The 14960-nt window shown below is 45.5% G+C and overlaps 1 protein-coding gene across 2 annotated transcripts in view; it reads left to right on the forward strand.

The window, feature by feature from the left end:
- Positions 1 to 12342, forward strand: part of OCRL (OCRL inositol polyphosphate-5-phosphatase) — a 57379-nt gene extending 45037 nt beyond the window's left edge. For both annotated transcript variants that reach the window (XM_070759824.1, XM_070759823.1), the window contains 4 exons: positions 6370 to 6454; positions 9262 to 9389; positions 11298 to 11409; positions 11508 to 12342. In XM_070759824.1, the coding sequence (XP_070615925.1) occupies positions 6370 to 6454; positions 9262 to 9389; positions 11298 to 11409; positions 11508 to 11632 (450 nt within the window). In that variant the 3' untranslated portion in view covers positions 11633 to 12342. The remainder of the gene's footprint in view (positions 1 to 6369; positions 6455 to 9261; positions 9390 to 11297; positions 11410 to 11507) is intronic.
- Positions 12343 to 14960: the final 2618 nt, after the last annotated feature.

The raw sequence follows: 14960 nt of genomic DNA on the forward strand, positions 1-14960 counted from the left end.
GTCTTTTTAAGAAAGAAAAGGGAGGAGGGAGGGGCAGCTTGTGGGAGGAAAAATTTGGTAGAGAACAAGGTGCTTGCAAAGGAACTGAAAGGGTGTCTTTTTAAGAAAGAAGGGAGGAGGGAGGGGCAGCTTGTGGGAGGAAAAATTTGGTAGAGAACAAGGTGCTTGCAAAGGAACTGAAAGGGTGTCTTTTGAAGAAAGAAAAGGGAGGAGGGAGGGGCAGCTTGTGGGAGGAAAAATTTGGTAGAGAACAAGGTGCTTGCAAAGGAACTGAAAGGGTGTCTTTTGAAGAAAGAAAAGGGAGGAGGGAGGGGCAGCTTGTGGGAGGAAAAATTTGGTAGAGAACAAGGTGCTTGCAAAGGAACTGAAAGGGTGTCTTTTGAAGAAAGAAAAGGGAGGAGGGAGGGGCAGCTTGTGGGAGGAAAAATTTTGCAGAGAACAACGTGCTTGCAGAGGCACAGAAACGGTGTCTTTTGAAGAAAGAAAAGGGAGGGACGCCCCCCTTGCCTTTCTTCCTTCCCACTCACCCTTTAGCCTAGCCTTGCTTCTTCCACCCGCCCCCTTTAGCTGCTCCTCCCTGCCCTCTGTTCGCCTCCCTTCTAAAGTTTGAGATTTTCCTGAAGGATTTGCACGCATTATTTGCTTTTACATTGATTCCTATGGGAAACATTGTTTCATCTTACGAACTTTTCACCTTACGAACCTCCTCCTGGAACCAATTAAGTTCGTATGATGAGGTACCACTGTAATAATTTATTAGATTTGTATGCCGCCCCTCTCCGAAGACTCAAGGCGGCTCACAACAATAATAAAAACAATATTATAGCGAAACAAATCTAATATTTAAAAAGAAGCATATAACCCAGGGAGGGCTCCAAACTTGGAGACTTTTAAGACTCGTGAACTTCAACTCCCAGAATTAAACTTGCTTCTGGGAGCTGCAAGTCCTCAAGTCTTAAAATTTGCCAAATTTGGAGACCTCCCTGATCTAAGCACGCATGGTTTTATTGCGACATCGTTGTTGCTCTTGGCTAAGTTGTGCGATGGCTTAGAAATGGGACTCTCGCCTCCCAATCAGGAAGCATTTGAGTTCAGTACTAGGTAGAGACAGATATTTCTCTCTCTGGACACAATTTATTTATTTGTTTATTATTTATTAATTAGATTTCTATGCCGCCCCTCTCCGTAGACTCGGGGCAGCTAACAACAGTAAAAAGACAATATGAACAAATATAATATTAAAGGTAATGTAAAAAACCCCAATTTAAGAAACCAATCATACATACAGACATACCATGCATAAATTTTATAAGCCTAGGGGGAAGGGGAAGTCTCAATTCCCCCATGCCTGACAACAGAGGTGGGTTTTAAGGAGCTTACGAAAGGCAAGGAGGGTGGGGGCAACTCTGATATCTGGGGGGAGTTGGTTCCAGAGGGTCGGGGCCACCACAGAGAAGGCTCTTCCCCTGGGTCCCGCCAAACGACATTGTTTAGTCGACGGGACCCTGAGAAGGCCAACTCTGTGGGACCTAACTGGTCGCTGGGATTCATGTGGCAGAAGACAGTCCCGGAGATATTCTGGTCCAATGCCATGAAGGGCTACAATGAGAATATATCTGATGGAAGCAGATATGATGACAATGAAACCAAGTGATAAAGAAGATTCAGAATACAGTGGTACCTCAAGATACGAACCCCTCGTCTTACGAACAACTCGTGATACGAACCCGGGGTTCAGAAAAATTTTGCCTCTTCTTACGAACTTTTTTTGAGTTACGAACCGGCGTTCGGAGACTGCTGGGAAGCCGCACGGCTGTTTTAACCCTGCTGTTCTGTTCGGGTCTATTTGACCCGAAGCCAAGTTTGAGTCCCTGTAAAAAAATTTCCCTGCATATCTGAAACTTGAAATTTCATGACTATTCATCATTTCAGGGGTTCTCTCTATGAAAATTTTTTTGGGGGGCTGGGGGGCTTAGTTTTTGCTGGGCAAAAAAAGTTACAAATCTTCTGTTCCCGGGTCACCCTGACCCGGACCGAAAACTCTTCATTTGCAGTGCTTATGTTTGGTCTTTTTGAAAGCTTTTTTCACTTGGAAAGTAGTCTGAACATTTCTGCACACAATGATATGAAAATTGAAATGAAAAAAGTAATTCTTATTGGTTTATTTTGCTGATATAATGCACGCCCCCCCGTTTTTGTGAAAGTTTTTTCAATTTATGGATAGTTTTGCTTGCAAAATGCATTCTATTTTACTGAAGTTGGTGTGGGATTGGTAGCTTGAACATTTCTGAATATAAGAAAAATATAAAGGAACTGAACAAAATGATTCTTACTGGTTTTTTAACATCAGAAATAAGGCCTCCCCTCCCCCCTCAGCTGCTTGCAACCATTTTCACTTTTTATTTTTTTATGCTCCAAATCCGAAATATTCTTTAAAATCTTAGGCATTCATTTACTCAATTTAACAATGCTGACCATCAAAAAAATATTTGTGGGGGTGGGGGGAAATTTTTTTTTCTGGGCAAAAAAAAAGTCACACTTAGTCTGTTCGGGTCATATAGACCCGGACCAAAATGATTTTTTTTAGGCACTTGAATTTGGTCTTTTTGAAAACCTTTTCAACTGGAAAACTAGTTTGAACATTTATGAACATAATGATATGAAAATTGAACTGGAAAAATTGAGACTTATATTTTTATTTTGATCAAAAAGCCCCTCCCCCCATCCTTTTTTAATTTTGTGTCAATTTCTATTTTTTAAGGCTACAAATCCCTAAGGAATTTTCCCCCAAAAGGTTTGATATACTAAATTGAACATTTCTGAATATAAGAAAAATATAAATGAACTGAACAAAATGGTTCTTATTGGTTTATTTTTGCCACAAAAGGGCCACCCCCCCTCGGCCTTGTTGTGTGCCATTATTGTCACTGTTTATACATATTTGTCTAGAAATATTTGGAATATCCTTTTGAAAATCAACCACATTGTAGCCAGAGAACTAATTTTATGAAACAAATCCATTTTACTAAAAAAAAGTATGTAAGTTTGAAATTAACAGCATAATTTTTATATAAATTGAAATAATTGAGGCATACTTTATGTGCAAAATAAACCAATATGCATCAATTTTTCCAGTTCAATTTTCATATCATTATGTTCAGAAATGTTCAAGCTACCAATCCCACACCAATTTTAGTAAAATAGAATGTATTTTGCTAGCAAAACTATCCATAAAGTGAAGACTATTTAAAAAAAACGGGGGGGGCGTGCATTTCATCAACAAAAGAAACCAATATGCATCAATTTTTCCAGTTCAATTTTCATATCATTATGTTCAGAAATGTTCAAGCTACCAATCCCATACCAACTTTAGTAAAATAGAATGCATTTTGCAAGCAAAACTATCCATAAATTGAAAAAAATTTCACAAAAACAGGGGGGGCGTGCATTATATCTGCAAAATAAACCAATAAGATTTACTTTTTTCATTTCAATTTTCATATCATTGTGTGCAGAAATGTTCAGACTACTTTCCAAGTGAAAAAAGCTTTCAAAAAGACCAAACATAAGCACTGCAAATGAAGAGTTTTCGGTCCGGGTCAGGGTGACCCGGGAACATAAGATTTGTTACTTTTCTTAAACAGAACAGCAGGGTTAAAAGGTGACAGCCGGGCGGCGGGGCTTCCCAGAAGGCTCCCGAACGCCGGTTCGTAACTCAAACAAAGTTCGTAAGAAGAGGCAAAATTTTTCTGAACCCCGGGTTCGGTTCGGGAGGTTGCTGGGAAGCCCCCCAGCCCGGCTGTCACCTTTTAAAACAGCCGCGCCGCTTCCCAGCTGTCTCCCGAAGCCGAACGCGGAAGTTCGGCTTTAGCGTTCGGCTTCAGGAGACAGCTGGGAAGCGGCGCGGGTGTTTTAAAAGGTCGCAGCCGGCCTGGGGGGCTTGCCAGCACCCCCCCCGAACCCCGAACCCGGGTTCAGGGGGGTGCTGGGAAGCCCCCCAGGCCGGCTGCGACCTTTTAAAACACCCGCGCCGCTTCGCAGCTCTCTCCCGAAGCCGAACGCGGAAGTTCGGCTTTAGCGTTCGGCTTCAGGAGACAGCTGGGAAGCGGCGCGGCTGTTTTAAAAGGTCGCAGCCGGCCTGGGGGGCTTGCCAGCACCCCCCCGAACCCCGAACCCGGGTTCAGGGGGGTGCTGGGAAGCCCCCCAGGCCGGCTGCGACCTTTTAAAACACCCGCGCCGCTTCGCAGCTGTCTCCCGAAGCCGAACGCGGAAGTTCGGCTTTAGCGTTCGGCTTCAGGAGACAGCTGGGAAGCGGCGCAGCTGTTTTAAAAGGTCGCAGCCGGCCAGGGGGCTTGCCAGCACCCCCCCGAACCCGGGTTCGGGGGGGGTGCTGGGAAGCCCCCCAGGCCGGCTGTCACCTTTTAAAACAGCCGCGCGGCTTCCCAGCAGTCACCGAAAGCCTTTTTTTTGCGGGGGTTTTTTGGTTGCACGGATTAATTGACTTTACATTGTTTCCTATGGGAAACAATATTTCGTCTTACGAACCTTTCGTCTTACGAACCTCCTCCTTGCACCTATTAAGTTCGTATCATGAGGTATTACTGTACTATAAAATCTGGAACATATTTTACGAATGTTTAGAACTAAGAAAAAACAAAACTAGAGTATATTAATTACATTAATTATAAAAGTAACGATATTGACTTTGTCTAATGAATCATCTCTTTAAAATGGTACTTGATAAGATATATGATCTGTATTAACTGAATTATTTCAAAAATGGTAACAGGAAGGTGGAAAAAAGCAAAGCAATATATAAAAGATAGTGACAGTAATTAATATGTTGATAGAAAGAGACGTAAGAAAACCTGATGGGGTAAAGTGTAAAATGTTAATACTTATATTAATTAATTATGTACTGTTTTAAAAATGTATATGTGTTTTTTGGGGGGGGGTTGTTATTGTTTTGTTTTTTCTCCTTTTTTGTATTGTTTTTAATATATATATAAACTAATAAAAAAAAAAATTTTTTTTAAAAAAAGGGAATATATCTGCTGAAAAAACCTCCATATTGGCGACAGGAAGGGCATCCGGACAGTAAACACTCAGCTCCATTCAGTTTATTTATTTTATTTATTTATTTATTTTATTTATCGCCCTTCTCCTTACAGACTCAGTTGCCCAGACTCCATCTCACAAGAGATTATGAGGTCATTAAAAGGAAATGATGATTGTTAGTGGTGGCTAGCAAATTGAAGTTTTCATATGGCAATTATTATTCTATTCCATTCTGTTCTCTGCCGTTTCTGTCTTAGATCGTGGCTAGCTTTGCCCATTGCAATATTGCTAATACAGTAGTACCTCTAGATACAAGCTGCTCCACATGCGAGTATTCCAAGTTATGAGCCGAGACGCGAGCAAAATTTCTGTTCGACACCCGAGCTCAAATTCGGGATACGAGCCGAGCTTCCACTAGGTGGCGCAAGAATTCCTTGCTTCCAGTTATCTGGGCGCTAAAAACAAAGTCTAAAGGCATTCATTCGAGATGCGAGTTGATCGACATACGAGCTCGGGTCAGGAACGAATTACAGTGATCCCTCGGTTAGCGCGGGGGTTACGTTCCAAGACCTCCCGCGCTAACCGATTTCCACGTTATACTGGATGCGGAAGTAAAAACACCATCTGCGCATGCGCGCCCTTTGTTCCATGGCCGCACATGCGCAGAAGGTGGAGCGACGCAAGTTCGGAGGCTGGCAATGCAATGGTGATTTTTCCGGGCTCCTCGCCGCTACCCACAGGGCAGCGCTGGCGGCAATGGCAATGGCAACCCTCCCTCCTTCCCTTCTCTCCTTCCCTCCTTCCTTCCTCTCACCGGCTTTCTTGGGGCAGCGCTGGCGGCAATGGCAATGGCAACCCTCCCTCCTTCCCTTCTCTCCGTCCCTCCTTCCTTCCTTTTTAGCGTCGCCGCCTCCACTCCGTGTGCAACGTTTAGGAGGCATCTTCCAACAAGTCTGAACAAGTTCCAACAGTTGCAAAGCTTTTTTTTGCGTTTGCAACGATTGGTCGAGATTTTGGCCAATCAGCAATCAGTATGACGTCATCGGGCGGGAAAAACCGTGGTGTAGGAAAAAAACCGCGGACTTATTTTTTAATTAATATTTTTTGAAAAACCGCGTTGCAGCGTTTCGCGCTAATCGAGAACGCGCAAATCGAGGGATCACTGTAGACTCATATGTCAAGGTACCACTGTATTGTGGTTTACGAATCACAATGTTAGAATTAACTCAGTAGGTTGAAGCAAGCTTGTATGACGTCCTAGCCTGTTTCATGAGTCCAGCACGAGTGTAACCTGGGGCTTCTCTCTGGCAGGAGGATCTCTTCCAGACCCCCGGCATGCAGGATGAAATGCAAGACATTATTGAGTGCCTGGACACCAGCATCCCGGAGTCCATCCGTATCCTTTTCCCGGAGAAGAGTACCAAACAGCTTTATTCTGGATTCCGTTTTTCCCTTCCCTGATGCCTCGAGTCTCCCTAACCCTAGTACAGAATAGTGCTCAAGTTATGTCTGTGTCGAAGCCTGCGCACTATAGTTTTAAGTCACAGCGGTCATAAAATGGGTCAGTCGCACAACCAATGATGATGTGACTTTTTTTTGGTGACTATTCCACGACCAATCTGATCAGATGGTTTTTGTGGGGATTATTCAGCAAACACTGTGCTTGTACGTGTGAATGATCCCGGGGAAGAGCCTTCTCTGTGGTGGCCCTGACCCTCTGGAATCAGCTCCCCCCTGAGATTAGAACTGCCCCCACCCTCCTTGCCTTTCGTGAACTCCTTAAAACCCACCTCTGCCGTCAGGCATGGGGGAACTGAGACAACTTCCCCAGGCCTATATTGTTTATGTATGGTATGTTGTGTGCATGTTTTTTTTAATTATGGCTTTTTAGTTTTAATTATTAGATTTGTATTGTACATTGTTTTTCTATTAATGTTGTGAGCCGCCCCGAGTCTACGGAGAGGGGCGGCATACAAATTTGATAGATGGATGGATGGATGGATGGATGGATGGATGGATGGATGGATGGATGGATGGATGGATAAGCGGCCACAGATTTTGCCATGGCATAGGTCAGTGATGGTGAACCTTTTTTTCCTGGGGTGCTGAAAGAACATGCATGAACGCTATCATTCATGCACGAGTGCCCACACCTGGGGAGGGCAAAAACAGCTTCCCCCAAACCCCAGAGGCCCTCTGGAGGCTGGAAATGGCCTGCTTCCCAACTTCTGGTGGGCCCAGGAGGCTTGTGTCTTTATTTATTTTTAATTATTTATTAGATTTGTATGCCTCCCCTCTCCGTAGACTCGGGGCGGCTAACAACAATAATTAAACAGCGTATAACAAATCTAATATTTAAAATATTTAAAATAGCTAAAAACCCTTATTAAAACACAAACATACACACAAACATACAATGCATAAATTGTATAGGCCTGGGGGAAAAGGAATATCTCAATTCCCCCATGCCTGACGACAGAAGTGGGTTTTAAGGAGCTTACGAAAGGCAAGGAGGGTGGGGGCAATTCTGATCTCTGGGGGGAGCTGGTTCCAAAGGGTCGGGGCCGCCACAGAGAAGGCTCTTCCCCTGGTTCCCACCAGGCGACATTGTTTAGTCGACGGGACCCGGAGAAGGCCAACTCTGTGAGACCTAACTGGTCGCTGGGATTCGTGCGGCAGAAGGCGGTCCCGGAGATATTCTGTTCCGATGCCAAGAAGGGCTTTATAGGTCATAACCAATACTTTGAATTGTGATCAGAAACTGATCGGCAACCAATGCAGACTGCGGAGTGTTGGTGTAACATGGGCATATTTAGGGAAGCCCATAATTGCTCTCGCAGCTGCATTCTGCACAATCTGAAGTTTCCGAACTCTCTTCAAAGGTAGCCCCATGTAGAGAGCATTACAGTAGTCGAGCCTCGAGGTGATGAGGGCATGAGTGACTGTGAGCAATGACTCCCGGTCCAGATAGGGCTGCAACTGGTGCACCAGGTGAACCTGGGCAAATGTCCCCCTCGCCACAGCTGAAAGATGGTTCTCTAATGTGAGCTGTGGATCGAGGAGGACGGCCAATTTGCGGACCCTCTCTGAGAGGGTCAATAATTCCCCCCCTCCAGGGTGATGGACGGACAGATGGAATTGTCCCTGGGAGGCAAAACCCACAGCCACTCCGTCTTATCCGGGTTGAGTTTGCGTCTGTTGAAACCCATCCAGACCCCAACAGCCTCCAGACACTGACACATCACATCCACTGCTTGCTCTCCCCAGGCTCCAAAGGCTTCCCTGGAGCTGGGGGAGGGTAAAAGCCACTTCCCCTATCCCCCCCGGAGGCTCTCTGGAAGCCAAAAATGCCCTCCCAGAGCCTCCGTGTGAGCCAAAAATTAGCTGGCCAGCACACACATGCACATTGGAACTGAAGTAGGGCAATGGTTCACACGTGCCAGCGGATATGGCTCTGCATGCCACCTGTGGCACCCATGCCATAGGTTCGCCATCACTGGCATAGGTTTTGCTGAAGTAAGTGCTGGTTTTCGTCAAAACCAGGGTAAAATGCAGACTCCGTGATCACAGGAGACTGAAAACAGCCGTCAACGCAGCTCTGTTGGCAAGTCCTCAAAATAACAGTCCGATGAACCATGAGGACAAATTTGGTAGCTTCAGATCCAGGACATCAATCCTCTTTTTTAAGTAGATCACGACTTAAAAGTCGCTAAGAGGAGGAGGACAGTTGTAAGTTGAGGAATACTTGCTCCCCTAAGTGAGTTAGTTTGTAGGCTGCACCTCCTGGTAAAATAGGAGGAGGAAGCAACAAGGAGAAGGGAGGGGTCTGCACCGGCTTGGGAGGAGGCAAAAGTGTAGATCAGATGTCTTCAACTTGGCAATTTTAAGACTTGTGGACATCAACTCCCAGAATTCTCCAACCAGCAAGGAGGATTCTGGGGCTATCGCATTATAAAGCGGTATATAAGTCTTAGGTGCTATTGCTATCTATTCTGGCTTCTGCTGATATTTGCCTTGCAATCCCTGATTGAAATTTCTTCAAGACCTTTAGAGCAGACTTCTTGAAACTTGGCAACTTTAAGACTTGTGGACTTCAACTCCCAGAATTCTCTGGAATTCTGTGAGTTGAAGTCCACACAACTTTAAGGCTGCCAAGTCTGGTGTAGATGGTGGCAGTCATCTTCCTTGACGGAAAAACTTCAGCTGGCAGCAACCATTCCGTGGCTGAGGCTCTGCTCATTTTCCTGGAGGCCCTTCCTGAGCCCGTCATCTGCTATGAACTCTACCAGCGCTGCCTTGACTGCTCCCAGGATACTCGCCTCTGCCGGCAGGTAGGAGGACCCCAAGCGGTCATTGGTCTCGATTCATCCATTCATCATTGAACGGGTCCAAGGACGGGCTACAAAAATGGTGGAAGGTCTTAAGCATTAAACTTATCAGGAAAAACTTCATGAACTCAATCTGTATAGTCTGGAGGACAGAAGGGAGAGGGGGGACATGATCGAAACATTTAAATAGGTTGAAGGGTTAAATAAGATTCTGGAGGGAAGTGTTTTTAATAGGAAAGTGAACACAAGAACAAGGGGGCACAATCTGAGGTTAGTTGGAGGAAAGATAAGAAGCAACATGAGAAAATATTATCTTACTGAAAGAGTAGTAGATGCTTGGAGCAAACTTCCAACAGGCGTGGTTGGTAAATCCACAGGAACTGAATTTAAACATGCCTGGGATAAACATATATCCATCCTAAAGATAAAATACAGGAAATAGTATAAGGGCAGACTAGATGGACCAGGAGGTCTTTTTCTGCCCTCAACCTTCTGTGTTTCTATGTTTCTATCCTGGTCACATTCCCTACCCTGCTTCCATCCAAAATAAGACATCCCCTGATAATAAGCCCTATTGGGCTTTGGGAGTGCATGGGAGTAAGGCCAAGCACTTATTTCAGGGTTCAAAAAAATATAAGATGGGATACACGGTTCTTTCAGCAATGGCGGGACCATGTTTTGGTCCCTGTTGGCATCAGTATTCCAATGAGATCAACCCTTAACCCGGTTAGTAGGACATGGTCAGCCGTCCCTCTCCCCTCAGTACCAGAATGGAGCCTCCTCCAAGGATATGCCCAGAGGGTCCCGCTGACTCCTGGATGTGGTGAGCAGGAGACCCAGTATTGAGGGTCAGTACCATTAACGCATGGCCAACGTAAGAGCCAGGGTGGTGCAGTCGTTAGAGTGCAGCACTGCAGGCTACTTCAGCTAACTGCTAGCTGTAGTTCAGCAGTTCAGATCTCACCACCGGCTCAAGGTTGACTCAGCCTTCCGTCCTTCCGAGGTGGGTCAAATGAGGACCCAGAGTGTTGGGTGCAAGAGGCTGATTCTGTAAACCGCTTAGAGAGGGCTGTGAAAGCATTATGAATCAGTATATGTCTAAATGCTATTGCGAATGCTAAGCGCTGTGGTTGTAATTCTCACCCCTCCTTCCTTTATAAGAGTCGTGGTGGCGCAGTGGTTAGAATGCAGTATTTCAGGCAGACTCTGCCCACCGCCAGGAGTTCCATCAAATGGGGACCCAGATTGTTGAGGACAAAATGCTGACTCTGTAAATCGCTTAGAGAGGGCTGTAAAGCACTGTGAAGTAGCATATAAGTCTATGTGCTATTGCTCTTCCTTCCTCCATTCCTTTCTTCCCTCCACTTCTTTCCTTCCTTTCATGGTTAGAATGCAGTATTGCAGGCAGATTCTGCCCACTGCCAGGAGTTCGATCTTGACAGGTTCCAGGTCGATGCAGCCTTCCATCAAATGGAGACCCAGATTGTGGAGGACAAAATGCTGTCTTTGTAAACCACTTAGAGAGGGCTGTAACGCACTGTGAAGCGTATATAAGTCTTGTGCTATTGTTTTTCTTCCTTTCTTCCTTCTTTCCCTTCCTTCCCTCTTTCCTTTCCTTCCTTCCTTCTTTCCTTCCTCCCTATTCTTCCCTCTTTCCTTCCTTCCTTTCCTTCCTTTCCTTCCTTCCCTTCTTTCCTTCCTTCCTTCCTTTCTTCGTTAGAATGCAGTATTGCAGGCTGACTGCCCACTGCCAGGAGTTCAATCCTGAGGGGCCCAAGATTGAGTCAGCTTTCCATCCTTTCCGAGGACCCAGATTGTTGAGGGCCAAATGCCGCCACTCGTAAACCGCTCAGAGAGTGCTGCCAATTGCTATGGAGCGGCACGTAAATTGCTGTTGTTGTTGCTTTGCAGGTTATTAGTCAGTTGCCGCGCTCACACCGAAACGTCTTCCGCTACGTGATGGCCTTCCTGCGAGAACTTCTGAAATACTCCGAGAGCAACAATGTCAGTGCCAACATGCTAGGTGAGAACCAACTGGGCAGAGGGGTGCCTTTTTTCCCCTGCTCCCCACCCCCACCCCACCAACCCCTTTGTCTCACCCAAACGTTTGCTTCCTCCCAGCCACCCTCTTCGCCAGCCTCCTACTGCGGCCTCCGCCTAACCTGGTGTCCAAGCAGACTTTGCAAGACCGCCAACGAGCCAACACTTTCATCCTGGGCTTCCTGTTGGGAGCAGATGACTACTAAGGACTGGCATGCATGCTGTGAGCCAGAGAAGAGAGAGCAGGGCCCAGGGGTTCTGGGCTCCGGGATAGTTACTACAGGGATAAGATGCTTTTCAATACACTGCGTGTCATTCCCTGTTCCTAAGTTCCATCTGTGCCGGTCGCTGGTTGTAGACGCAGGAGGGGTTCCTGGTGGTTTAGCAGACAGCCTGTTTGCCAATCTCGGCCGGTACACGGTAACGGTTCCGTCCACTCCCAGTCTGGTACTGTATTTCCTCGCCTTTTGTTCCAGCAGTCTTAGCCTCTATGTAGTGAAGAAGGTCAAGATCCTCTCTCTGTTGGGAAGACAAGCAAGGCGCCCGCCGCAGTCCCATTTATCTCTCCGCCTGCTTTTGTACAGTTCCGCTGCCTGTTCCCATCTGTGGCCCTTGCTCACAGCTCAGCTGGTCTCCCACTGTAGTAGTACCACTTGTACTTCACACCACACACTGCCAAAAGTGGGAAGGGGAGGAGAGGGTAAGGTCGGAGCAGCAGATCCCTGCTTTCAAGCGAGGTCCACGGGCAAAACCGGGTGATTGGTTTCCCCTTCCCTTGGAAGTTTCTGCAACTTTAGTCTTTCCTGTTTTCTGTAGTTTGTGCATATTCACTCTTTCTCCCTCTTCTTCTTTTTTTTTTTTTAACTGTATAATTTATTGGGAAAGTCGTTTCAAAATAAATCTGCATTGTGCAAAAGGTGTCCTAATATTTGGTGGCAAGGAGTGGAGAGGTTGAACCTTCTGAAATTAAAATTCCTTTTATTTTATTTTTTTAAATATAATTTATTAATTTAATAAAAGAGGAAGGGGAAAAGGGGAGTACAAAATCAAAAGGAGGGGGGGAGGGGAAAGGAAAATACATTCATATTGATTTTGAGAGTAAGAATTGGGAAAATTTACAAAAATCCGTTGTATTCCTTAATATATATATATATATTATTATACAACGATTCACATTATTACATTACTTCTATTCTTGTTTCAATCTTAGTTACATTGCAATAAGCAGCTTTACTATCTATACCTTATGTTGCTTGATAAATCTATTCGAAACATTTAAATATAATTAATCTTACTGTAATTTTGTCGGATATATAATACAGTGATACCTTGTCTTACAAACTTAATTGGTTCCGGGATGAGGTTCTTAAGGTGAAAAGTTTGTAAGACGAAACAATGTTTCCCATAGGAATCAATGGAAAAGCAATTAATGCGTGCAAGTCCAAAGTTCACCCCTTTTGCCAGCCAAAGCGCCTGTTTTTGCGCTGCTGGGATTCCCCTGATGCTCCCCTCCTTGGGAAACCCCACCTCCGGACTTCTGTGTTTTTGCGATGCTGCGATTTCACTGAGGCTCCCCTCACTGGGAAACCCCACTTCCGTTGCCAGTGAAGCGCCCGTTTTTGCACTGCTGGGATTCCCCTTCTGGGATTCCCCTGCAGCATCACAAAAATGTGGAAGTCCGGAGGTGGGGTTTCCCATGGAGGGGGCCTCAGGGGAATCCCAGCAGCACAAAAATGGGTGCTTCGCTGGCAACGGAAGTCCGGAGGCGGGGCATCCCAGCGGCAGAGGTGGGTTTGTAAGGTGAAAATAGTTTGTAAGAAGAGGCAAAAAAATCTTAAAGCCTGGGTTTGTATCTTGAAAAGTTTGTATGACGAGGCGTACATTCCTTATATTAAAGAGCGAAAAAGTTTCTCTCTCGCTGCAGGCTAACAAGTCTGTCTGGCAGGGAGATAAATAGTTGTCTGCCCCATCTATTCATCTCCGCCCCCTGCTTTTTGTCTCCAGAGCTAGGGTGGGGCTTCGCTAGCAGCAGTGGCTCTTCCGTCCCAAGGACTGGCCCACAGATTTCCACTGCTCTCCTCTCCTCTGCCTTCGCTGCATCCACACATCAGGCACTGGATCCAGCTGTTCCTTCTCTCCTTCATCAGCCACCTCCAGACCTGGGGGCTGTTGACTCCGCGTTGACTGAGGGCTGATGCTCTGCCTCTATCTCTCTGTCTCTGCCAGCTCCATTTCCTCCTCCCCCTTGAAGCTCTCAGGTTTGTTAAGGGGTGTGCAGAGTGACCCCTGAGTTGTCAAGGATGCGTATGCACAAACGTGGAATTCGAGCAGATATTCAAGAAATATGAATAATGGTTTAGTAATGATACAAACCAGATACATTAAAGTATATAAAAGAGTGTTTGCTTTTGCAATATCATAGTCAAGTTAAACTATCTGGTCATACGCATTCAGATCAGTCAATATCTCTCAATACAATAATAATATTACAAGCCTTGCTTTGTCTGACATATCAGACATACATTACATCGTACAAATACATCAAACTGTCATCAAACACACAGATCTTACTACATCAATCGCACACATTATTTGCTTTTACATTGATTCCTAGGGGGAAAGTTGCTTCTTCTTACAAACTTTTCTACTTAAGAACCTGGTCACGGAACGAATTAAGTTCGTAACTAGGGGTAACACTGTATATAAAAGTGTTTGAATTGAATCCTTTGCTCGTGGGGGCTTCTTTGTTCCAATCCGGTAGGCCCAAAGCAGAACAGATAACCTCCTAACACCAGAGGACGTTGAGATTTTTTGACTCAAGCAATTGCACGGCAGGCTGCTGACTGGCAAAATGAATTTTGGCTGCAATTATAGGTTCCAAGTCACCTGGCATTGTTGGCTTCCTCCCGATAGGAGCCGGTGTTGGAAGACCCAAAGTTAGGGGTGGGGGTTCTGCTTCGCCAGGCTTCGGTCTGTGTGAAATCTTCCTTGCAATGCAAAGTTTTTCAAAGAAAGGAGGATTTCTTAATAAAAGGGCAGGGTTTCAAGTTTTATTGGATTTATATGCCGCCCCTCTCCGAAAACTCGGGGCGGCTAACAACAATCATGAACAATGTACAATAAAATCCAATACTAAAAGCAAATTAAAACCCCTTAATATATAAAAACCAAACATACATACAAACATACCATGTATACAGTTGTAACGGCCTAGGGGGAGAAGAAGTCTTAATTCCCCCATGCCTGGCGGCAGAGGTGGGTTTTAAGTAGCTTACGAAAGGCAAGGAGGGTGGGGGCAATTCTAATCTCTGGGGGGGGTTGGTTCCAGAGGGCCGGGGCCGCCACAGAGAAGGCTCTTCCCCTGGGTCCCGCCAAGTGGGTGAGGGCGATGGGAGGCAACGGGTCAGTCCATGAATCTGCAAAGAATGACTTGGAAATTATGTGAAGGAATAACAGGTGCCGTTTATTTTTCCAGTTCTGTTTACACACATACACACAATGCTTTTAATCAAGACTCCTTTAAGGAAACTAACC

This window comes from Erythrolamprus reginae, chromosome 8 (assembly GCF_031021105.1).
Source record: "Erythrolamprus reginae isolate rEryReg1 chromosome 8, rEryReg1.hap1, whole genome shotgun sequence".
NCBI lineage: Eukaryota > Metazoa > Chordata > Lepidosauria > Squamata > Dipsadidae > Erythrolamprus > Erythrolamprus reginae.